Source organism: Scardinius erythrophthalmus, assembly GCF_964197995.2.
Source record: "Scardinius erythrophthalmus genome assembly, chromosome: 11".
Lineage (NCBI taxonomy): Eukaryota > Metazoa > Chordata > Actinopteri > Cypriniformes > Leuciscidae > Scardinius > Scardinius erythrophthalmus.
In genome coordinates this window covers 31,446,762-31,471,563 of record NC_138231.1, presented here as the reverse complement: position 1 = coordinate 31,471,563, position 24,802 = coordinate 31,446,762, and the positions used below count along the sequence as shown (strand labels likewise).

Here is a 24,802-nt window from a genome sequence, read left to right as displayed (position 1 = left end):
GAACATCACCATTACTTTCGCCACAGTGGGCTGACTGACAGATTGCATCCGTTTTATTCAAGTCCCTCTGATTGGCCGATTCGATCTCCTGATACCCGTGGACTGCAGGACCTATGTCACACCATATGACGTGTGAAAATCGCACATGTGATTACAAGCACATACACATCAGCAACATAATCAATAGTAGTATGAATAATGCCTAGAAAAGTCAACGCCAGCAGCATTTGGGAAGCTAAATAAATATTAATTATTGAAATACATGTAATTAATCTGCGATATAAATTTTAGGTTGCACTTTATTTTAAGGTGTCAGTATAATTATACATTTAAGTACTGAGTAATAATAATTAACTACATGTACTTACTATACGGTTAGGATTAGGATGAGGGTTTGGTTTAGAGTTAATTGCATGTAATTATGCATAATTTATAGTTATTACTACAGTAATTACATGTAACATATGTAACAATGACACTGTAAAATAAAGTGTTACCAAATTTTGTTAATATAAGAGTGAAATCTGAATCCTTCAAATGTGGACTAGAAGATAATTGATTTGAATCTCGATGATGAAAAAAAAGTAGCTTTCTGAAACTCAACATGCTGATTTTCTTTCAGTCCTAGTTCTATTCAGTCTCTTTCAAGTAACCCTAATATGATGGTGGAAATGTTATTTGTCCAAATTCTCTGCTTTTTATGGCACTGGCAATAAGTGTGTTTGTGTGTCTGTGCCGGCAATCCCATTTGAATTTGCGCTGGCCAGTGGACTGGCATATGTGTGTGCGTTTGCCCTAAAGTCGTTGTGGTTGGACGCCGTCCTTTTAACTTAATGAGAGTATGTTCTCTATGTCTCACTGGGGCACAAATACACGTTGTACAGACAGAGCAGCATATCATTACAAATCGCTTCAGAAAAGCCCAAACCAGACCCAGACGTGCACACCCACGCTCCTTAACTCTACACACACCACAGGCTGTCTCTTCCTCTCGTACGCAGATACTTGCCCTCAGATACACACCCTGCCATTTTTAATAGACATACGGACACACATACATGCTATTAACTCGATGGCTTTCATATGCACTTTTTGCAAGGATGTAACCATTTCAACAGGAAGTTGATCTTGAGAGGTGCAGTATTCATAAAGGGATAGTTCACCCCCAAAAAATGTGTTCTGTTATTATTTATTCACCCATCACCCAATGTCTTTCTTTATTCTGTAGAGCACAAAAGGAGTCCAAATGTCCAAGCTGAATTAGTTAAAATTAGTTATACCATGGTCATGGGTGAATACTCGATTCTGATTGGCTGCAGGGTGTCCATTAAAAAGTGATAGAGGACACCTAGTAAATAAACTGTCAGGCGTAACCAGGGAAACCAAGTTATTGTTTGTAAAAACTTTAGATTTCGATTGTAAAACTAACTAAAATATAAACTAATGTTTTAAAAATGTGTTATTTGGCAAGTGACCAGGTTATAAGCGGGTTAATGCCCTTCGAGGTGTCCATTGTCAGGTATTAATGGACGACGGCGTGGCGTGAACCGTCCGACGCACAGCGGACAATGCCAATGGACACCTAGTCGGGCATTAACCCTTACTTAATGTATTTACTAACATGAACTAACAATGAGAAATGCATTTGTTACAGTATTTATTAATCTTTGTTAATATTAATAAAAATACAGCTGTTCATTGTTTGTTCATGTTAGTTGACGGTGCATTAAATAATGTTAACATATATAACCTTTGATTTTAATAACGTAATAGTAAATGTTGAAATTAATATTAACTAAATTATATATTTAAGTACCGAGTAATGTTGTTAGTTGCATGTAATTATGTAGATGTAACATGTTACAAGGACACTGTAAAATAAAGTGTTACCGTAAATGCTGAAGAAGTATTGTTCATTCTTAGTTCATGTTAACTATGGTAGTTAACTAATGAATCTTATTGTAAAGTGTTGCCTAAATGTCTTTACTCTCCCTTTTGATCAATTGAATGCATTCTTGATGAATAAAAGTGTTCATTTCTTTCAAAAACAAACAAAAAAAAACTTACTGACCCAAACCCTTTGAATGGTAGCATAAAAGAAGAGCATCATTAGCATTCTTCAAAACATCTTCTTGTGTGTTCCACGGAAGAAGAAAAAAGTCAAACAGGTTTGGAACGACGTGATATATCACTTTAATTCTAAGATTTGCAAAATTTGGAGTCCAAATGTGTGTGCATGTCTGCTTGTGCATGTCCATTAATCATGTTTAGTATTTGCTTAGAGTTAATAAAATTCAGGTTTAGCCAGGAGTGTGAAATATTTGCATGCGAAAAAAGAGAACGAAAAAGAAGGTCAGTGGGGGTACATGATGCAGACCATTGAACTGTATAACCCTGACCACTTGCTGTGTGACTACATCCCCATCACCCCGGATAACATCATTAGTTCAACAACACTGGTTGTTTCCAACCATGGCTGAATAACCATCTAACAAGATGTACATTTTTTTCTAAGGGCTTTTGTTGCTGATGTTTTGGATTTAGGAAGAATGTGTAACTAACATGCAGCCGCATATTACCACATTTTGATGAATCTCACTGTATATCTTCCTCCGCCCTTAAATCTTCTCATCAACCATATGATCGAATAAATCATGTGTAAGAAGTTCTCCTAGTGGAATGCGTTTTAATAAAAAAAGAAAATCTAATAAAAAGTAATCAAGTTTTTATTGCCCCCAGATGAGTCGTTCTTCTCCACTCGATCATTAGATCCAGCTTTCCACAGCGATTCATTTGTGTGTTTGCATTTAACTGCTTTTATTGTGGCCAAATTGTTTTGATTTCACGAATAGCAGTCGATGGTTACACATAATTATCAAGAATTTAGCAACTCCTGATCCAATACCGATCAAATAAAAAATGTCCAAGCCAATTTTGTCATACACGCACACAGCACAATGACGAATGAGCATGAAGCTGAAGCTGAAACACTCTAGTTCCAAGATTTTGACGTGACAAGAGAATTGGTGTTGCTATAATCTGAATCTTCATGTTTCATATTTTTTGTGAGGATTTTGAGGGATTGAGTATCTTCAGAATGGATTGAAGGAATGGTAAAATGTGTTAAATAGTGCTCAGAGTAAACTCTTCAACCCTATTATTGGAAGCTGAGGAGAATCAGTGGATTTTTCTACTCAGTTACAAATTCAGCACTTAATACAATACAGATTGTTTGAAAGCAGCTCCATAGGAATAAACAGAATCACTGATGCAAACATCAAATATAACACACATTCAAATTCTTCCATAAAGCAGCTCTTCTGAAGGCAATAGTGTAATTTTTTCAGCTCAAGTCAATTTCATGCATGAATGAATGAATGCATAAATGAACGAATGACTGAATAAATGAATGAATGAATTAAATAAATAAATGAACAAATAAATAAATGCATAAATGAATGAATGAATTAATGCATACATGAATGAATGAATGCATAAATGAATGAATGAATGAATAAATAAATGAATGAACAAATAAATGAATGAATGAATGCATAAATGGAGAAATGAATAAATAAATGAATTAATATATGAATAAATGAATGAATGCATGAATGAATGAACGAATGCATTAATGAATGAATGCATAAAGTTAATGACTGAATGAATGAATGCACGAATGAATGAATAAATGCATAAATGAATGAATGCATGAATGAATGAATTCTTAAATGATTGAATGCTTAAATGAATGAATGAATGGATGAATGAATGAATGAATGAATGAATGAATGAATGAATGAATGAATGAATGAATGGATGAATGAATGAATGAATGAATGAATGTACTTTCAATTTTCAATGACACTAAAATGTTCTGTGTTTCGCACTGAATAATATTGAATCCCATCAGCTCTTGAATGAATGAATGAATGAATGAATGAATGTACTTTCAATTTTCAATGACACTAAAATGTTCTGTTTTTCGCACTGAATACCAGTAATATTGAATCCCATCAGCTCTTGAGCCATGTTTTGGGTTCCTGAATTTTTGTTATAGTTATAATTGTTATAGTTCACAGAAGAAGAGTACACCCTACATATAATTTCCAGGAACCCCCCCCCCCCCCCCCCCCCCCCCCAAAAAAAAAAAAACCCACAGCCGGGACCAGTTGCTGAACTGGCCTCTTAGGGATATAGAATATGGAAAGTGAAGTGGGTTTTATTGAATCAATTACAGAGGCGGCTGGACGCACATTAGACATAACAACAAACGTGTCATATAACATTCTTATTCAGTTTGCTCAGTAGTCTACTTTTAAACATCAGCTACATAAATAGTTATGATGTGGCTGAGCATGAATGTGGGTATTTGCATAGAAAGGTCTAATAAGGTCAAATGCTCCATCACCTTCACTCTTTTTACTCCTTTCACTTTTTATTACTGATGGTATGGCTTAGATGTAAAAAGAGAATGTTCAGTACAGTCAGTTGTTCATTAAAGCAACATAATCAGAGTGACCAGGACCTCTTTGCATTCCCCTGAGAAATTTTGCGTTCGCTCGCAAAGAACTCAAAACATTTGCGAGAGAACGTAAAAGCATTAACATATAATTTGTCCTCCCATCTCTTTTATTTTTTTCATGACAGTGTTCCTTTAGGGGCTCTGTATATTATTGCAATTTTAAAAAACTGTTTTCTATTTGAATGTATTTTGAAATGTAATTTATTCATGTGATGACAAAGCTGAATTTTCAGCATCATTACTCCAGTCTTCAGTGTCCTGAAATCAAGTGATCCTTCAAAAATCAGTCTAATATTCTGATTTGCTGCTCAAGAAATATTTCTTAATATTATCAATGTTAAAAACAGTTCTGCTGCGTAATATGTTAGGGGAAACCATGCATGATCCATTTTATTTTAGGATTCTTTGATAAATAGAAAGTTCAAAAGAACAGCATTTATTTTAAATACTCTTTATTGTCACTTTTGATCAATTTAAATCATCATTGCTGAATAAAAGTATTTCATTCTTTAAACAAAAAACTATAGTGCCCCATGTGGATGTGAATGCATAAACTGCACATGTTAGCTTGATTTCACACTTAATAAAAGCATTTGAATTCCCATACTTGCATTGAGACTGTTTTAGGCCCAACATTACCGCAAGATGCCCCCTACCAGATCCCATCCTCCTCCCTTCTGCCTTTGTTTTTTCCATCCTGCACCCTTTCATTTTGCCCCCATCTGTATCTTTCTCTCCCTCCCTCTCTTTCTCTCTCTAAGATAAAAGGTTGAGGGATGTGCTCCCCGCTGACTCTGAAATAGCAAAAACCTCATTTGAGTGTTTCATGGAATTTAGCTCCAGATGTTTCCCAAGAAACCCTCTTTACAACACTAACCCACAGCATCCCTCATGGATGAACTCCTGCCTTAGATTTATTGACAGGCATCGTTCCAGTTTGTTCCTGAAAAGCAGCTGCTCCCTGAGAACAAGTAGGCAATATTTTTTCTTGCGCAGATGTCCAAACTTTAACAGACTTTATAAAGTTGTATTGTAATGAATTACATTGAATTACAGCAACAAACAAGATTTTTACAAAGTCAAATGAGGCTTTTGGTCTCTAAATGTGTCTCCCCTCTGTCCTTCATTATAAATGAATGTTTTTTTTTTTTTTTTTTTTTTTTTTGCCATTTTATCGTTCATAGTCTGATAACAATAAAAAGTAATTGCATACCTCCTCTAAACTAAACTAACCGCATGATGGACATGTCCATAGCACAATAATTTAGTTGTAAGTTAGGTTTAGGGGTTTTCAAAAAGCCATAACAAGAACCACTAATGACACTAGAGCACACAAATGGCCAAATTCACATTGCATAAACTCAGATTTTTGGTTTTGCAGTAGAGAGGGGTGATACACTCTCATGGTGTGACTTTAACCATAAATGGGAAACCCTGGGAAAGGGTGAATGCCCTCCAAAGTGAAACACAATCATTCTCCCTCCAAGAAAATATCAACAAAAATAACAGGCTCGGATGGTAACTTAAAAAAAAAAAAATGTTTTATGGAGTGGCAAGAAGGAAAAATAAAATAAAAGCAAACAAAAGCTGGCGAGTTAAAGAGCAGAACGACCTGGTTCCCATTTATAGAGCTGCTGAAGAAAAGACAATCAAGGCTTTAAGAAATTAAGATGCTGGATTACATACATAGGACCACTAGTAGTACACTTGAGGAGTATCTCAAACACTCCCATATACTTTATGTAGACATACAGACTTGGAAAAAGTGTCCCATCAACCTGAATTCACCCTATGTCTTATTGTCAAGCTAACATTTCACCCCACCTTAATCCAATTGTAACTGGACTGTTAGCGCAGTCGGAATAAAAAAAGTCAACCATGTCGATCGCATTACCTTGGCTAAATCTGATTGGATTGTAAGGGGTGCTTTAAACCTTTTCTAATCCATTCCATAGGACATATAAACATGATTGACCGGACTGAAAACCATAACTGGAACATTATGTGCATGTGCAATGCATAGAAATGGCATAATGGTGTGTGACGTTGTTGTTGTTGTTGAATATAATCTATGTCCCAATTCAGAGGCTGCACGTCAGAGGTTGCACGGGACATGGCTGCCATGCCTTCGAAGTTCGCGAAGGTCGAACCGAGCATTGTTAAATGGGATGGGAACATTTGTGATGGACTTTTTTGAAAGTTATATTCAACTGTCTGAAAACAAACCAGGTTCACAACTTGTCTATGTTCACGTTGGTCCATTTATGTACATAACAAAGAGTATAAACAATATAAAATTGCATCTTACTAAGGCTACGTTTACACGTAGGTGGCTATTTTCATAAACGGATATTTCACCCCTCTTCGTTTTCAAAAATAACATCGTGCACACGAACCTGTGTATATGCTGTCAAGAGCATGCCAAACCTGTAGGTGGCAGTGTAACGAGAAGCTCAAGCCCACCTTAGCCAATCAGAATCCCGAAAATAGTCACATTCTGTGACGTCGCTACCTAAAACTCCGGTTTTCTCTGTTTACATGCAAACGTGCAAACGAAGATTTTCAAAATCTCCACTCTGGCCGGAGTTTTTAGAAAGAATCGGTTTCATTGGCGAATCCTCCGTTTGCGTGTAAACGAAGGGCGCAAACGAAGGGAAATGTCTCCGTTTTTCAAAATAACCATGTACGTGTAAACGGGGCCTAAGATATAAGTCAACATTTGAACTGCTTTAAAGTTGTATTTTTTTTATTTTTTTTTTTACATTTGTATCATTAGATATTGATTATTGAATTTTCATTTTAGGGTGAACTATCCCTTTAAAGGGATAGTTCACTTTGAAAATAAATTTTGGTATGTTTTAGCTTACCTCAAGGGCATCCAAGATGTAGGTGTCTTTTTTTCCGCAGTAGTTTCAATTTGGATATTTTTAGGTCAAACCGTTCTTGTCTGTCAGTCATATAATGCAGGTCGATGGTCACTGTATCAAAACACAAGCACAGAGTCCAAATTAAAACAATTCCCCATCGCAAGTACACATTGACGGCCTAAGACACGAAACGAGCGGTTTGTGTGAGAAAACGAACAGTATTTATATCGTTTTTACCTCTTGTAACACAGCACACGTCCAAATGATCTGACGGCGCGGGCGGGTATAGATGTATACATAGATGTCGCCTTGGCTACGGTTTCGTTCCAATGAACTGTAGTAGCAAAGGCGACATCTAGTGTATACATCTATACCCGCTCGCGGGCGGGTATAGATATATACACTAGATGTCGCTTGGCTACGGTTTCGTTCCAATGAACTGCGTAGCCAAGGCGACATCTATGTATATACATCTATACCGCCCGCGCCGTCAGATCATTTAGACGTGTGCTGTTTTCAAGAGATAACAACGATATAAATACTGTTCGTTTTCTCACACAAACCGCTCGTTTCGTGTCTTAGGCCGTCAATGTGTACTTGCGATGGGGAATTGTTTAATTTGGACGATGTGGAATTGTTTTAATTTGGACTCTGTGCTTGTGTTTTGATACAGTGACCATCGACCTGCATTATATGACTGACAGACAAGAACGGTTTGACCTAAAAATATCAAAATTGAAACTACTGCGGAAACAAAGACACCTACATCTTGGATGCCCTTGAGGTAAGCTAAAACATATCAAAAATTAATTTCAAAGTGAACTATCCCTTTAAGCAGGTCATATTCCTCTTATGCTCCCACATACTGTGAAACACGGGGAAGAATTAGCAAATCTTGCTGATGTGGCTTTTTTGCTCACCACTCCAGCATCCTGGAGACTGCACTGGCTCGTTTATTCTCAAGTGCATTTTCAGACTGCAGTGTCCCATAGCTAATGTGCGACCCCAAACCCATCCCTTCCCTTCCTCCCTTCACATTCCTGTCATGATTGGCTGGCTGACAGCCTGTAAGAGACAGAGACTGTCGGTTCTGTCATCACGAAGAGTGAGTTAGGGGATAAAAGTGACTGGCGTGGGAGTGTTATTTACACTGTTCCAGCAACAACACTGACAAACAATACTTAAACACACACTGACAAATTTACAGATACCCACCACACCAACCACTTCAGTGGGGAAAACCAGGACATGTTCTGAGAATAAACAGCAGGCAGCATCACATGTAACTTCTGTGAAAGGCAATCCCAAAATGCACTGAGACAGTTTCAGAAAGCATCAATCTAAGATGGCTGAAGAGAAGAGAGAAAGGGTGACTATAAAAAATGCTTCAAGCCTAATATTTGAGTATGCTTGTGACATCCTGTTAGCTGAGCAACATGCTACGGTCAAACTACAGTATAGTCTCCTGTGCACTTTGTGCTGCTGCCTATGTAGTGTTCCAAATTGGTTCTGTAATGTGAATAAATAATAATTGTGCTTAGGGTGGGGTGTGCTTATTTGTTTTGCCCTATAAATTGCCCAAAGTTGGGTAGGATGTGTAATTTCCTGATTTATTTCCCCTCACTTCTGGTGTTGTGACATAACTCCTTTGTCCAAGAGTGTGAGTGTGTGAGCTGTTTTTAGTCCTTGTTGTTTGCCCTTAAAGGGTTTGTTCAGCCTAAAATGAATTTACTCGTTCCAAACCCGTAAGACTTTCGTTAATCTTCAGAACACAATTGAAGATGAAATCTGAGAGCTTTCTGTCCCTCCATTGACAGCTATGCAACTACCACTTTGTCGCATCAAAAAGTTCATAAAGAGACCGTAAAACTAATCAATATCCACATTTTCTGAAGAGACTTGATCATTTTATATGATGAGCAGATTTAATTTATGCTTTTATTCACATATAAACATTGATCAGTGAACATAAACAGAAACTCAACGGAACCTGCTTGACGCGTGACAACAAACCTCATTGGTTCTTGCAGAAGCTCAAATGTGCTGCATAACACAAGAATGAACCTCATTGGTTCTTGCGGAAGCTCAAACATGCTGCGTAACAAGAATTAACCTCTCTGGTTCTTGCAGAAGCTCAAACAAAAGAATGAACCTCATTGGTTCTTGCGGAAGCTCAAACGTGCTACAAAAGAATGAACCTCATTGGTTCTTGCAGAAGCTCAAACGTGCTGCGTAACACGAGAATGAACCTCATTGGTTCTTGCGGAAGCTCAAATGTGCTGCGTAACAAAAGAATGAACCTCATTGGTTCTTGCAGAAGCTCAAACGTCCTGTGTAACACGAGAATGAAGCTCATTGGTTCTTGCACGTCAAGCAAACATGCTTGAGCTTCCGTTTACCACAACTGATGTGTGAGCTGATGAATGTTTATATGTGAATAAAAGCCTAAATAAAAACTGTTCATCATATAAAGCGATCATGTCTTCATAAAATCCTTGGAATTCATATTCAAATTCGAGGGAAATTACAAATTCGTAAATGGAGGGACATAGATCTATTCAAATTTCATTGAAAAAATATTTTCATTTGTGTTCCCAAGATGAACGAAAGTCTTACAGGTTTGTAACAACATGAGGGTTTGTGTACAGTCAAAGGCCTGGTATAACCTGTAGCCTATTATTTTAAGTGGTTGGTTGTGATTGTAATATTTTGGCATCTGGTCCAGATTTCTGGGATTAAAGTTAAAATAGTCTATTTATCCTAATCTATTATTGATGGTTGTTTTGTTAATAAAAGTATTTGTACTTGAATGTCACATCATGTTCTCTTTTGCTACTGACTGTTGAACTTGTGTTGCTGCAAGGTGTTAAACAAAATTATTTCCGTGGGCATAAGTCTCCAGTGGCTTAGATGGGAGTTAAGTGTGACCTTTTGATACAGCTCGGTTACAGTTCCTTGACCTATAGACGGGAACAGCCTATGTAGGCAGTAGGCAACAAGGCTATAGAGCTATAGTGAACTTAGTACTTGCTAGGTGTGTGTGTGTGTGTGTGTGTGTGTGTGTGTGTGTGTGTGTGTGTGTGTGTGTGTGTGTGTGTGTGTGTGTGTGTGTGTGTGTGTGTGTGTGTGTGTGTGTGTGTGTGTGTGTGTGTGTGTGTGCGTGCGTGTGCGTGTGTGTGTGTGTGTGTGTGTGTGTGTGTGTGTTTGTGTTTGCATGTGGTGAATGGGGACAGTGTTGGGCTAAACCTTTATTGGGTCTGTTCCATCTGTTTTGGCTCATACTCAAACCATGCAGTGCGAAGTCATGCTCGGATCTCACACATTCCTTCAGCTTTATACGCTCTACTGTGCGCTCACTATTTCCATCTTCAGAATTGCTCTCACGGAAAAGCTTTCCCAAAAATAGAGCGTAGCTTATCGCAAAAACACAAAATGATTATGTTCAGCCTGCTTTGCTTCTAGGATATTTCTCACAGTGACGAACCACCTGTGCGTCACGCCTGCTTTCTCTAAATCAGTCTGAGCTCCCTTGATTTCCATTCTGATCTTGCTCTGTAACCTAGCAAAAGCAAATCTTTTCTGCTGCCCCCACCCATTAGCTTCACTCTCTTTTTTTGCTGCTGCAATAGCAAACAGCGAGTGATTATAACACGGTGGAATTTGATCTCTGCGCTGTTAAATCACATGCTGTGACTGTAATTATTTGTTCCTGAAGAGAGAGAGAGAGAGAGAGAGAGAGAGAGAGAGAGAGAGAGAGAGAGAGAGAGAGAGAGAGAGAGAGTTGGGCACAACAGAAGAGCAGAGCACAGAAACATTCAGGACGTATTCAGCTCTGGCCTGTGAGCGCATTGCGCATTTGGTTTCCTTCCTGGTTGAAGTACAGTTGCTATTGAATTCTGGAGAGGCTTTGGGAAATGCGCCATGGAAAGATGATGTTGTTCTTCACAAGCAATGAGTTTGTTTGAGTCACATCTGAAAAATAATGTCTTCGTGAGTTTAGATTCAATGAGGCCATTTATCTGATAATGTTGTTTACATTTTTTAGCCTGCAAATGGGCACAGAGGCCTCACATTCAACGGTTTCTTGGCTCAGAGTGTGTGAGAGGCATGGTCGTAGATTTGGCCATGTGTAGTGTAAAACAACTATTCAATGTACAGTATAAGTATTGCATGTTTCAATGTTGTATTTATGTTTTATATCCCTTTTAGTTTCGTTGACGCTGTCTAGAACGGGATGTTTACTCTTGGCACATTCGATCTGGCTTGAAAAACTGCAGATCTAGACCGGCCGTGCCACTGGCTCTAAGCTGCGTTTTTACAGTTTACATTTTAAAGCCACATGATGTTTAATTTTGCATTTAAAATCATTTTATGAATTTAAATTTAAAACACTTTTTTTAAACTGTTTTGTATACTTTTTACTGTTTAAATTAAATCATGTAACTCGGTTGTATGGTTTAAACATTTTTATTTATTATGTGAAACAAAATATTTTATATAAATATAAATGTCTAAACAGCACACTTAAAGTTTTTAAAAGTATTTAAAGTATTTCATCTACAAATAAAATATATTTTATAGAAAATGTGTATATAATAATGTCTAATTTAAGGACTTTTTTCAGGATTTTTCACTTTACCCCTCATTTCTTGAAAAAAATAATAATGTTAATTAAAATATTAAATACATATATGTATTATACATCATGTAGCATTTGTAGCCTTTTATTAATTAAAAATCACTTTAATTAGAATCACTACATATCAATATTTTTAAAATAGAAATACAGAATTGACAGAACATAGGAATGAGAATCATCATTAAAACAGGAAATAAATAAATGTAAATTACTTGTGCTTAAAAAAAGTGCTTAATTGTCCTGAAAAGAATGACACAATGCAAACAATAGAGAATTACATTTACATCCTTATATGCAAAAGAGTAAGGTGTTGTTTGAATTCTGAAACTAATTTTATAATTTCCTTGTGTCACAACCTCAAGATTGGCATCAAATCAATATCTTATTAGAATCACATGGTATCCAAAAATAAGTGAAATTCAGATACTTTCAGAACATGTGTGCCCTTGCTGTTTCTGTGCATATGTATACCTGTGCATCCAACTATGTGCAAACTATGGTTTGACTGGTTTTAAAATGTTCTTATGTTAGAACAAATCTAAGGCCTTCGTAAGATATGCACATATGCTTGCAAGACACAGCCTGACACACAAACATGTGAGCCAATATGTTTCAAGTGACTGAAAGCCTCCATGCCAGCGATTAATCATGCAGTGTGTGTGTGTGTGTGTGTGTGTGTGTGTGTTTAGTACGTTAATGCATATTTGTGTGTGACCAGACAGATCCATAATATGGAGTGGCAGTGCCATCAGGGATGTGCTGTTTTCTATAAAATCCCCTTGGAGGAACTAAACAAATAAATCAATTTCTCCACCCATTTCTCTCATTCCCTCCTTCCCCCTCCAGAAACCGCCAATTGAAACCGGTATTAAATGAGTGTCACACTGATGGCTGTCATATGTGACACACAGCAGGAAGGACAATTAATGATTTACCATCCAACTCCGAGATCAGCCAGAGGAATGTGAATGAGAGACAGAGTGTGGGAGATGCGCTGACACACAAATAAAGAGTGTGAGTTTCAGATCGATTACAGAGGATATTAAGACTAAGAGACGCTTAAAATGTAGGCCCGCAGTTTGGCGTCCGTCCTTTGGAGCGCAGCGTTTTCAATAAACATTCAGCCAGCTGCAATAATATTCACAGAAATAAACACTCAGACTCACACACATGCCGGCCAACAGGCGCTTCTAAATGCAATCGAATGATTTTGTTATATGAGTTTACTGGCCTGCACTGATAAGGAATCAGCGATACGATCTAGGTCAATAACTCATTGTCATGGAATCATGGATGACACCATTGATCGCTATCTTATCAGATCGTGTGGCGCAGTTTGATTTTCGCTCTCTTTCCCATGCATGCACACGCTGGGCAAGCGCTTTGTCCCTCTGTGCAGGCGCTGTGCATTCCAATCCCAGAATGCTCCTGGAGACCATGAGGAGAGCCCTCACGTGCAGAATCCCAAAACGGGAGGAATTCCTGAGGTATACAGACAGACAGACACTAAGAAATCAAGAGTGGGAGAGCGAGGGAGAAATATGCAGAGTCATAAGAAAACTAATCTTAGTAGCAGAGGGTGCTGTTAGTGGGGTTGTGTGTGCTGGGGGGTATTTCCTTACCCCCTCTGCTTGTTTTCAGTGGGCCAGTCTCAACACTGGGGTCTACTGGCCCGTAGGCCTTTATTTTCCCAAAGCTGGAGCCACCGAGCTGTACAGCCTGTACAGACTTTGTGTTATTACAGAGCAGAGGCAGGAGGGGTGTTCAGCGCTGAAGCAGCACAATCCAACATCCAACCCACACTCTAATCATCTCTTACCACCCAGTGAGAAGGAGAGATTGACAGAAAGAGGGATGGACGGATGCAGGCCCGAAGCGAAAATTCACAGGTCCGAATTTTTCTCACCCAGGCCCAACGAGTATGGCACGGGGGTCAAGGTTCCTAGTTGTTCCCCTGAATGGATGGATGGATGGTGAAACGTTGCAAATGATCAGTGAAGATTCTGTATGGATGAATGGACTGATCTTGGTACAGCAGGTGTCATGAGACTGCTAATGCCCGACCACCCAAAGTGCATTTCCCACATTATTCTGCAGTGTTCAGAGAGTTCCTCAAATATTCAGAGGTGAAAATTGGTCTGGGCTGTTTTTTTAAAGTGTTTTGGGTGTTTAGATTGGAACAAAAGTAAAGGTCACTAACACCGTTGTGTTAGGATTTTTGAAAGGGTTTTTTTTTATGTTTTTTTTTTTTTACTAATAGATAGTTTTATTCACCAGGCCATTCAATCAGCCTATATTAAGCTTTTTTGAGGCTGGTTCAAAATTTACCACATATGTGGGCCTGGATCACAAAACCAGTCATAAGTCGCACGGGTATATTTGTGGCAATAGTCAACAATACATTGTATGGGTCAAAATTATCGATTTGTCTTTTATGCCAAAAATCGTTAGGATATTAAGTACAGATCATGTTCCATGAAGATATTTTGTAAATTTCCTACCATGAATAAAAAAAAAAAAATTTATATTTTTTGTGAGAGAATGCAGCACAATTATGGACAAATGGACAACTTTAAAGGCGATTTTCTCAAATGTTTCGATTTTTTTGCACCCTCCGATTCCAGATTTTCAATAGTTGTATCTCGGCCAGATATCGTCCTATCCTAACAAACCATACATCAATGGAAAGCTTATTTATTCAGCTTCCAGATGATGTATACATATCAATTTCAGAAAATTGACCCATGTGACTGGTTTTGTGGTCCAGGGTCACATATTTCTCAGAGCATAATGTTAAAATATATTTTGGTTTCACTTTATTTTGATGGTCCCTTTAACACATTCTGACTATAAGTAACGTTGCACCTACATATCTACTAACTCTCATTAGAGTATTACTAGAGTATTACCGTTAGGGTTAAAATAAGTTGGCATGTAGTTGCAAAGTTACCAGTAGTAGAATGTCTGTTGGAGGACCATTACAATAAAGAGTTATCGGATATTAAGCAGACAGTCTACTAATACTCTAATGAGAGTTTCTTGACCTGTAGATACAAAGTTATAGTCAACAGAATGTTCAAAAGGGACCATTAAAAAAGTGTTACCTAGACTTTCAGCAATTTTGAATATTGGGTAATGCTGTTTTTTTTTCTTTCGAATATTGAGTAGATATTTCCATTGCTCTATTGTTAACAAATTTCTCTTTGTAAAGAATACTCAAAGTGTTTTTGGAGGATGTATCTAATGTCATTTCTTTTTTAAAGTGAATTCACACTTTTAATACTATCATAATGGTAACACTTTACAATAAGGTTCATAGTTAACATTATGTGAACTAACAATGGGCAATACATTTGCTACTGTATATTAATGGTAGTTAATAAAAAATACAGCTGTTTATTGTTTGTTCATGTTAGTTCACAGTGCATTAACTAATGTTAACAAATACAAAATTGATTTTAATAATGTATTAGTAAATGTTGAAATTAATATTAACTAAGATTAATTGACATAGTGGAGAGTGGGGCACAACATAACATGGGACTAGTTGTAACACCCTTGTTTTAAATACTTCCACACATGCTAGAATGACGAAACTTAAGAGTATTTACTAGTTGCCATATAAACACTACATAGATAAATAATTGCGCCAAAATTCAGAAATTTTGGAAGATATCACTGAACATTTAACAAAAGTACATTTCTTAAGTTTGAGTAAATTTTTCATCTCTATTTTTGGTGTTTATTTTAAATTAGACAAATCTGATATTATTTTAATCTCCGATATGTTATTTAACAGTTGATATGGTTCTTTAATGCTTCGCTAGCAGAAGACATATAGTCGTGGTGGTTAAATCCCAGTTGGGCATGTTGTACACTGCGTTACAATGTGCCCCTATTAGAACTATGCTATTCTATACTTTTATGAATTCTATTGAGAAAACATGAGAAACAGGTGAATAAAGACTGATAGTCAATGTTCAGAAATTATTAATTATTATTATATTTTGAACTATGTTGTATAGGCTAGCTGCGGTTTCCGGTGTGTTTGTTGTCAAACTCAAAGTTTATTTTTAATTATTAAAAAATGCCATTATTTTATATGAAAAAGTTAATAGTTGTATTTTATTGAGAAAATATTTTGGTTTGTCCTGTATATTTTTTGACTAGATCAGATTAAGAAATGGAATTAATTTGGGAAAACATAAATACTCTGAACCCTATAGATTTACACAAACTGAGAAAGTCAAAAAGCATTGTGCCCCGCTCTCCCCTATTGTCTTAGTTCATGTTAACTAAGATAGTTAACTAATGTTCACTTATGAACCTTATTGTAAAGTGTTACCATCATAATATATTGAATTACGAATTATGAGCGATTTTAGACTAGTTTCACCAGTTACAACTGGGACCAGAAATAAAACGCACTCTTTCATACTTAACATAGTTTAACATAGCATGTTCTCATTTGTAGCTGGTAAAAAAAGGATTAAATAAGTTAATTGTCTTTTTGATGTCCGTGATAATTTATTTGCATTAGGCTACTTTTGCGGCGTAAAATGGTTCTTTCTATAACCGCGACGCGCGACTTTCCAAATGCCCGTAAATTACAACAATGACGGGTCTACAAGCGCGCGCAAGATCTAGCCTATTTTACCCATGTCTCTTGTGTGGAAGGATTTCATTAAGGATGCGCGCGGTCCCTTAAGACCGAGACCGGTGACTACATAATTCATACCGGTGGGAGTGACTTGCGCTGTTCCTGCCTGTATAAAACCTGAAGTTCCACTTAAACTCACTTACAGATGGAGAGACCCAGCCGCTTACTTCCCAGTCTAGTCAAACCGACGTGACACCAGCATAACCCAAAGCGTCGCTACTTTTCAAAAGCATATGCTGAGAGCTCAAGCTTTAGTATAATATTGTATCCAGGTGAGGTGATCTGACGCACCGTTTCCCCCCTCCCTTCCCTCCCCCCACGTATCGCATCTACCCCCGTGCGCGCGTTCAGCCCTTCGGCTCCATGACGGGACTGTGTGCGCTCTGCCTGACCGCGCTGCTCGCAGCATTCGCCCGGCTGGCTGAAAGCGTCAGCCCTGTGGTCCGATGCGAGCCGTGCGACGACGGTGCGATGGTGCTGTGCAAACCGTTGCCTCAGGACTGCGCCGAGCCAGTAAAGGAGCCAGGCTGCGGGTGCTGCATGACTTGCCCGCTGACTGAGGGCCAGGCGTGCGGAGTGTACACGGGGCGCTGCGGTACCGGGCTGAGCTGTCAACACCGCCCCGGGGAGAGCAAACCTCTGCAAGCTCTGCTGGAGGGACGGGGCGTGTGTGCGAAGGCACTGGACAAAAAGCAAAGCGGCAATCCAACGCATGGACACGGTAAGCGCACTGTTTGTGTGTGAATAATGTACAGCAGCACTCACTCTCCGCGCGACACACCGTCCGTTATGTGTACAGTGTGTAGGCTATATGCGCACTTGCGCAGTGTTCTGTTAATTTAACGATTTTAATTTCTGTCAGTGTAATTTGCCAAAATAAAGACTTTTTGAACAAAACTTTTTTTTATATAGCCTAAACTTATGATTTCATGTACGTTTAAGAAAATGATAAATAGTGACAGGAGTCACAGGATGTATGTAGCGTCCGATAAGTGCTCGAGCAGACTACTGTTGCTATGGTTACCTCTTCAGGCGAAGACGATTTCTGTGCAAACGTCTATTTAAGCGCATTCTCACTTGTAATCTAACTTTTTGGTTACGGAAGTGTTGTTTGTAAATATGTACACATGCAAGTAAGTAACACATATCTGAATACATATGTATTTATAAAGAATACTTTGGTGGAGTTCAACAGCACCAAACCAGCTTAAACCAACCTAAAAAAAGGGCTAGTCTCCGAGCTTGGTCATGCTGGTATTTAGATAAATCCAGCCTTAGCCAGAATGGAAGACCAGGTAAGACTAGCAAACTATCTTAGGATAGTTTTTTTTTCCTGAAGTGAAACTTTAAAGGGCTGCTTCACCCAAAAATGTGAATTACCCTTAAGTTGTTCCAAACCGGTACGAGTTTCTTTATTCTGTTGAACACAAAAGAAGATGTTTTTAAGAAGTGACCAGATCGTTGACGGTAGCCATTGACTTAGTATTTTTTCCTACTATGAAAGTCAATCAACTGTTTGATTACCGACATTCTTCAAAATATCTGCTTTTGTGTTCAACAGAAGAGAACCATCCAGAACCACCAGAATTAGTGGTGTTAGACACCCAAATCCCCTATATTTCACAGCCTGTGCTTGTGTGGTGTCTTATACATCCCAACAAGCATTGTCCACACACTGTTGGGGCCAATGGCTTCTGTGCTCAGTTATGTATCAGTGTGGGTTTACTCTGCTGTGCGTAACATGGTTAATACGTTCAGCGATTGAGAATGCTGCTGCGCTCATGGCCGGCCTTTCACTCACTGTAGGGGGTGGGGAGCTTTCTCTTGTGACAGCCCATAAGATGTAGCACAGCTTCACTGCACTCATCATGCCTCTACTCTTTAGACATTAGCTGTTCTAAAAATCTGATGTACCTCTCAAAATACAGTAAGGTTTAATGGTTGTGGGTTACTCCAGACAAACAAGATAAGCTATACCCTTGTTGACAATCCCGATATGTATTTTCTGCAATGTTTTCAACACATTACGTTGGTAATGCATCCCAACAGGTTATTTTCTGCCTGACGAGATATTGTAATTTTAAACATGACAGTTTTAACTACTGGTAGGTCATCCTGAGCAGGTTAACAGGCAGTCGTCGTGAAGTCCAGCCACCGTGAGGCGGCCCCACACTACCGCCGTTGTTCTCGAGGTTCAGCGCTACAGCAGCTTCTCTATGCCGTTTTATGTGTGCGGTGTGTATGTGTGTGTGAGAGAGAGAAAGCCAGAGATGGAGAGAGAAACAGCTCTGTGTATCTTTGTGTGTGCACTAAAATTTGGCTTCACCAACCCAATCGTTAAGAATGCCACATTCGTTTATTTATAGTCCCTGCAGAAGAGCGGAGATCACCGTTTTGTGAATGATGCTCTCAAGCTGTTTACTGGCTCTGGGACTCCTGAGCTCTCCATTGAGAGCTTCGAGATACAAGTGAAATGGAAAGGATTGGCATATCTGACAAAGCGTTCTGGGAGTTTTCTAGCAAATTCTTTTCTTGGTGAGCGAGATGAGTACCTAACACCACCTGTGTCGAAGCTTTTATTGTGCAGTTCATTCAAGTGAATTCCTTGAGAGAAGGAAGGCTGCGGATCCGCACAACCAAAATAAGTGGCGTTCTTGGTCATAACTGACGTCAAGCTACCCGAATGAATTTGTTTTTACCCTCTCTAGTTATTTGTCAGAGCCGCAGTGGTGTGTTGAAGCAATCAACCATGACATTGTCACACACACACAAAGGCTATTGTTAGGACCCAGAGTCACTTTTAAAAAGCATTTTGGGGGCGCCAACTGTTTTACAGTAGTGCCTTACCTCATGTTTTCTCCCTCCGCTGCCCTTTCATTTGAGCCCATGCTGCTTTTCAGTGCTCCTTTCCCATCATACCACACTTTATGGTAATTACACACTTTGGCCAACCAGAGAGCAGGGCTCCATTGCCATGGTGTGCGTGACTCCACCCCATGGCTCTGCCACACATGAATTATGATATTTTTGCAGGGCTTGATTGGTCTGGTAGCAATGTGGCCCAGCGCGATTCTGGGTGGGAACAGTGGAATGACAAGACAGATTATGAGGTTATGAGTTATGACGTTGTTTGTGCATGTGCACATGCGGATTTCTCAGAATAGGCAGTTTTGGTCTCGCCAGCGAAATTTACCTGCCGTGTGCCCAGCATATACTTTTAAGAAAAAAACTCGACGTCTTTTTTACCCTCTCATTCACGCTCTGCCCATTTCAACCAGAATGATAAATAGTTTGCTCATTTGGGATTGAGGTTGAGTGAAAACGGGCCACTAGGTGCTGGGAAAAGTCATAAAAACTTCTAAAAGTTTACATTGGGGTTAAATATTGATGTTTTCCAAGTTCCTGAATTAGATGGCCCTCCATTCTCTTCATCTGTCCTTGATTTGTTTATGTGAGACGGACGGTGGATCATGCAAGGGAAGCAGGCTGCAACTTGTTGCACATGTTGTTTGCTGTCATTACGTGTGGTCATTCTTATACCTTGTTCGAGTTATGTTGCATAAGTTGCTGTTGTTGATGTTGTTGTTGTTGTTGTTGTTGTTGTTGTTGTTGTTATGTCATCGTCAGCGAAGGCATAGCTTAATTCTGGTTTGGAGTGCAGCTTCCATGGCTACAGATGAGTGTTTGGTGTGCCACAAGTGCGCACTTACTCGCATACACACACACACACACACAGAAAATCTGTTTTCACTTAACTCTTCCTCTCTGCTGAACTCTGTCAACTATCTCTACAGTCCTTCACAATGTTCAGATCTTTCTGTGTGACTTGTTCGTCAGACACCTTCATCTATCTCTCGATGCCAGTCCTATCCCACCACCCTCTCTCCCAGTTTTTCTCTCGCACTTTCCATATTTAATGGCCCGTTTTGTCTTTCTTTCTAAATATCTCTTTCCCTTCTGCTCCAGCTGTTTATTAGTCTCTCGTTCCTGCGAGAGCTCTGCTTTGTTTTGTACGGCCAGAGACTGAATATTTATTCAACAGACAAGAGCTGTAAAACCCCAAGAGGACAGCATGTTTAAACAATGCCATAATTCATCTTCACCCAGCACTCTCGCCAGGCATCTGACAAATGCACTCCTCGCTGGACCCTTTACTGGGCAACCGCTTTTGCTTGCATTTGAGAAATGACCATGAAGTTAGTGAAAACAGAGATTAGAGTGCAATTTGGGACATCGTGTCTCAAGTGCTCACATTTTGTCCACTATAAATGGCTGCGTAAAGGCTCAAATAAAGAGTGATGAAGTTGTCCTGCAAAATCAGTGTCCGGCGGCTAGCTCTCTACATTTAGCTTATTGGCAGACATTTTCTTATCAAAGTGACATATAAGTGCAAATATTTTGTCTGGGAGAATTCAAGGTCATGCTTTAAAAGGCACAATAAAAGTAATCTATACGACTTTGAGTGCATAAAAAGGCATACAAAAGTTTTCTGGGAGGAACAGAACCACATTTAATTTGCTATTTTCTATGAAAAAGCTTTTAAATCCTGTTCATGTTTCTGCACGTTCCAACTTTGCACCTTCTTGATACTAAACATGTAAGGACCAGAGGAAATTGTCCATTATTTGCTTCTTCTTATGGTGTCAAGTGCCTTATGCTTTTGACTGTATACAAGCAAAGAAGTTCTTCTATGCTGTCTAAACATACTGAAACATCACTCAAGTGTGATCACATTTTTAGAGTTTGACATTAACTGGTCACCATTCACTTTGATTATATGGAAAAGAGCAGCCTGAACATTTTCCATGGAAAAAATACACACTTGTTTAAATGATGAGTATATGATGACAGAGCTTGAGTGAACCTTTTTTGTAATGGATCTTGTAGTAAATAATAATTAAGTGAAATTGGGATGTTGATACAAATGCACTAATAATACATCTCTAATGTTATTTAGTAGGCTAAGTATAGGGTTCACATATTGAGGAATGGTGTGGGATTAGAGAAAAGGACATTTAAACCACAATGAAACCACGTTTGCATTGAATGGATTTTGTGAGCACCCACAGTAAAGCTTCAGCTGGGCACAGAGAGGAAAGCATGTGATATTTGTTGGTTAGACCATCCTACCAGACCATGTTAGTGAAGGCAGGCAAACGTTCCGTCCTGTAGCCGTATTTGGTTTCTGGGTTTCGGGTCAGGTGGTCTGTCCTCCGCCTATAACGATTGTAAGTTAGGGCACTATAAATACTCTCACTCCTTCACTTCCCCATCCCCCCTTTCTATATCTCTTTCTCTTCTGGTGCTTTTTTCTCTGTGTCTCTCTGTTCTCTGTGTATATGAGCTTTTATACTTGTAGTGGTGAGGCGTCATCTTATATCTCATGTTTGCTTTCTGAAGGGAAGAATCTTAGAATAGATCTGTTCAGTCTTTAGTCCTAAAACCTGGAAGAGAATTGTCATTTTCTAGCCATGGGTTTCCTCTGGAATTTCCAGTGGATTTTTAGAATGGCGGTTTTTCGATTTATGAGTGAAATAAGGTATGTGGTAAACATGACTTGAAGAAACTTTCACATTTTATTCTTCAACATAAATTATACATCAATAGTTTAAATAAAAATTGTTAAGCTTCTCTTTAAAAAAAGTTTTAGATGAGTGCACACACAAATCTTCTCACAGCGCGGGCATGTTCTCTTTCGCGTCTTCTTGCGCTTGAATGTTTAAACACAGATAGCAACCTGTTCAGCTCTCACCTGCGCATGCTCACTATTAACACCCGTGTGATGACGGCGTAAATGACTGGTCATATTAGAGCATACAGCATTCGCATTGAGCAATGTTTAGGGGAAGCCAGAATGCATATACATCGACAGAAACATAGATTAGGCTAACTCTGTCTGACTGATTTACACATTGTTATGTTCAACAAACCATATTATAAATGCATAATGCGTTGTCTGTTGAAAGATGAACGGTCAAAGTGCTTACCAAACCGTGGGTGGAGAATGGTGCGGTTTGAATTTTTACAGAGAACCGTTGCACCCCTAATATGTTGCAAGTTACATTTTAAATAAACACAACAGCTTCACAATTCTGGTTTTAGGTATGAAGTCTCTTCAAGTAGTGTTAGCCACATTACTCATAAATCGAACCTTACTAATAAATCGAAAATCGCTATGCTAAAAACCTATAGGAATCTATAGGAAATTCCGAATTAGCCATCTGGTCTGGCTTTCAAATTGACTTCTTTTGTGAACGACTCTATATTCTAATAGATGTTTAGGATCATGCTATTGCAAAGGTGTCAAATCCTGTTCTGGAGGGCCACTATCCTGCAGAGTTTAGGTCCAATTCTCATAAAACACATCTGAATCAGCTAGTCAAGATCTTCAGGATTAGAAACTTCCAGGTAAGTGTGTTGGGGCAGGTTGGAGCTAAACTCTGCAGGATGTTGGCCCTCCAGGAGTGGGATTGGACCCCCCTGTGCTATTCCATTTCATGTGAAAAGATGCAGTTGTATGAATGCTTCTTTTGATAATTGTCAGGTCTTACATGTATTTTAATACACTTCTGTTTTGATTCAGATAACCCTAAAGAGGAAGGAGAGGAACATATCTCCAACAGTACCAGGGCAACAGGCATTGGGGGGGCTGAGACGATCCAGCACACAACAGTTGTTTCCAGGGACACGCAGGGAGGTCTGAGGACGCTGTTAGAGCCCAAAGATCCTGTGCTTCCCCCCAATAAACTGGCGATTATCCAAAAAGGTCAAATCAAGAAAACCCAGGGCTATAAAGTGGATCAAGTTTCCAGTGAGGTCCATACAGATATTCACAACTTCAGTCTGGAGTCGAAGAGAGAAACTGAATATGTAAGCACTAGCTATAATTTCACCAGCATGCATTTCTAAGACAAAGCTTGGAGTAGAGTACATACTATTCATATATTTATTGTTTGTATCTCCAAACTCCTGACGTGTTTGTAAGTAGGATATTTCCTGTAATTCTGTGTTCTTTGTGTGTGTTTGTAAAGGGTCCGTGTCGTCGGGAGATGGAGAGTGTTATGAAGATTTTTAAGATCATAGATGTGCTGAATGCAAGAGGCTTCCGCATTCCAAACTGTGACCAAAAGGGTTTCTACAAGAAAAAACAGGTAATTACCTTTTACCCAAGTGCTTTGACTTCTCTTTTGCAGATGCTTTTTATTTAAAGTCACTTACATTGCACCAATTACAGGGCCTATCCCATATGTAGCTAAGTACCTTGCTCAAAGGGGAAGTTGGGATTCTATTTTTAGGACATCCTTACCTGGGATCAGACATGCAACCATTGTGTAATCAGCCCAGATTCTCAAACTATTATTCTACCACCATCCATACAACACGATAAGTAACTGTCATGGCAACTGTCACAATAGTATTGGAAAAGTCTGAGAACTTGGGTGGGGGCCTATTTATATGTGCATGTTGGTTCTTGAAAGTGTGTGTTGTTTCTTTAATTGACGGGGTGCATCAGTGCGTCTGAACAAGAGAAGGTAGTTGGTGTGGGCAAATGCGATTCTCGGAAATTTGTGAGTCACCCGCAACTCCTCTATTAAGAGCATGAGTCAAAGGACCTTGTCTGAATGGCCCTAATGAGTTTGGGTAAAATTGGGGCAAACAGATTATTTGTTGGTTTTTCTAAATGGAAAACCTCTCTGACGGATACCACAGTGACCATGGAGGTCTAGTGACAACACTGTGACCACTGTTCAAGGTATAGATAAAGAAGGAAAGGCTTCGAAAAGAGGACGAGATTTAGAATCTAAGGAGCTGCTTCATCCTTGAAACTGTAGGTTATGGAGTCTACCTCTGTAGGAGTGCACTGATTTGCACACATACACCTGCACATATGCTTAGTGGCAGGGGGTTCAATTGATCATGTGATGATCATGTGATCATGTTATTTGGGATGGGAAAAATGGCTGTGCTGTTAGGCTGGAATCTTAAAAAGGAGAGAAAGTGATAACAGGTTCAGGTTGGATATCTCAAAAAACATGTTCAGCAAACCCTCCAGGTGAGAAACAAGGGTCTTGGAGATGATTTGCAAGAGTAATGGCTCGTTTCCACCGAGC

At 38.9% G+C, this 24,802-nt stretch overlaps 1 protein-coding gene across 1 annotated transcript in view; it reads left to right on the top strand.

Moving 5' to 3' along the window:
* Window positions 1-16,629: 16,629 nt before the first annotated feature.
* igfbp3 (insulin-like growth factor binding protein 3) overlaps window positions 16,630-24,802 on the top strand; it is a 15,636-nt gene continuing 7,463 nt past the window's right edge. The window contains exons 1-3 of the mRNA XM_081378686.1: window positions 16,630-17,412; window positions 23,275-23,561; window positions 23,723-23,842. Coding sequence (XP_081234812.1) covers window positions 17,055-17,412; window positions 23,275-23,561; window positions 23,723-23,842 — 765 coding nt within the window. The 5' untranslated portion in view covers window positions 16,630-17,054. The remainder of the gene's footprint in view (window positions 17,413-23,274; window positions 23,562-23,722; window positions 23,843-24,802) is intronic.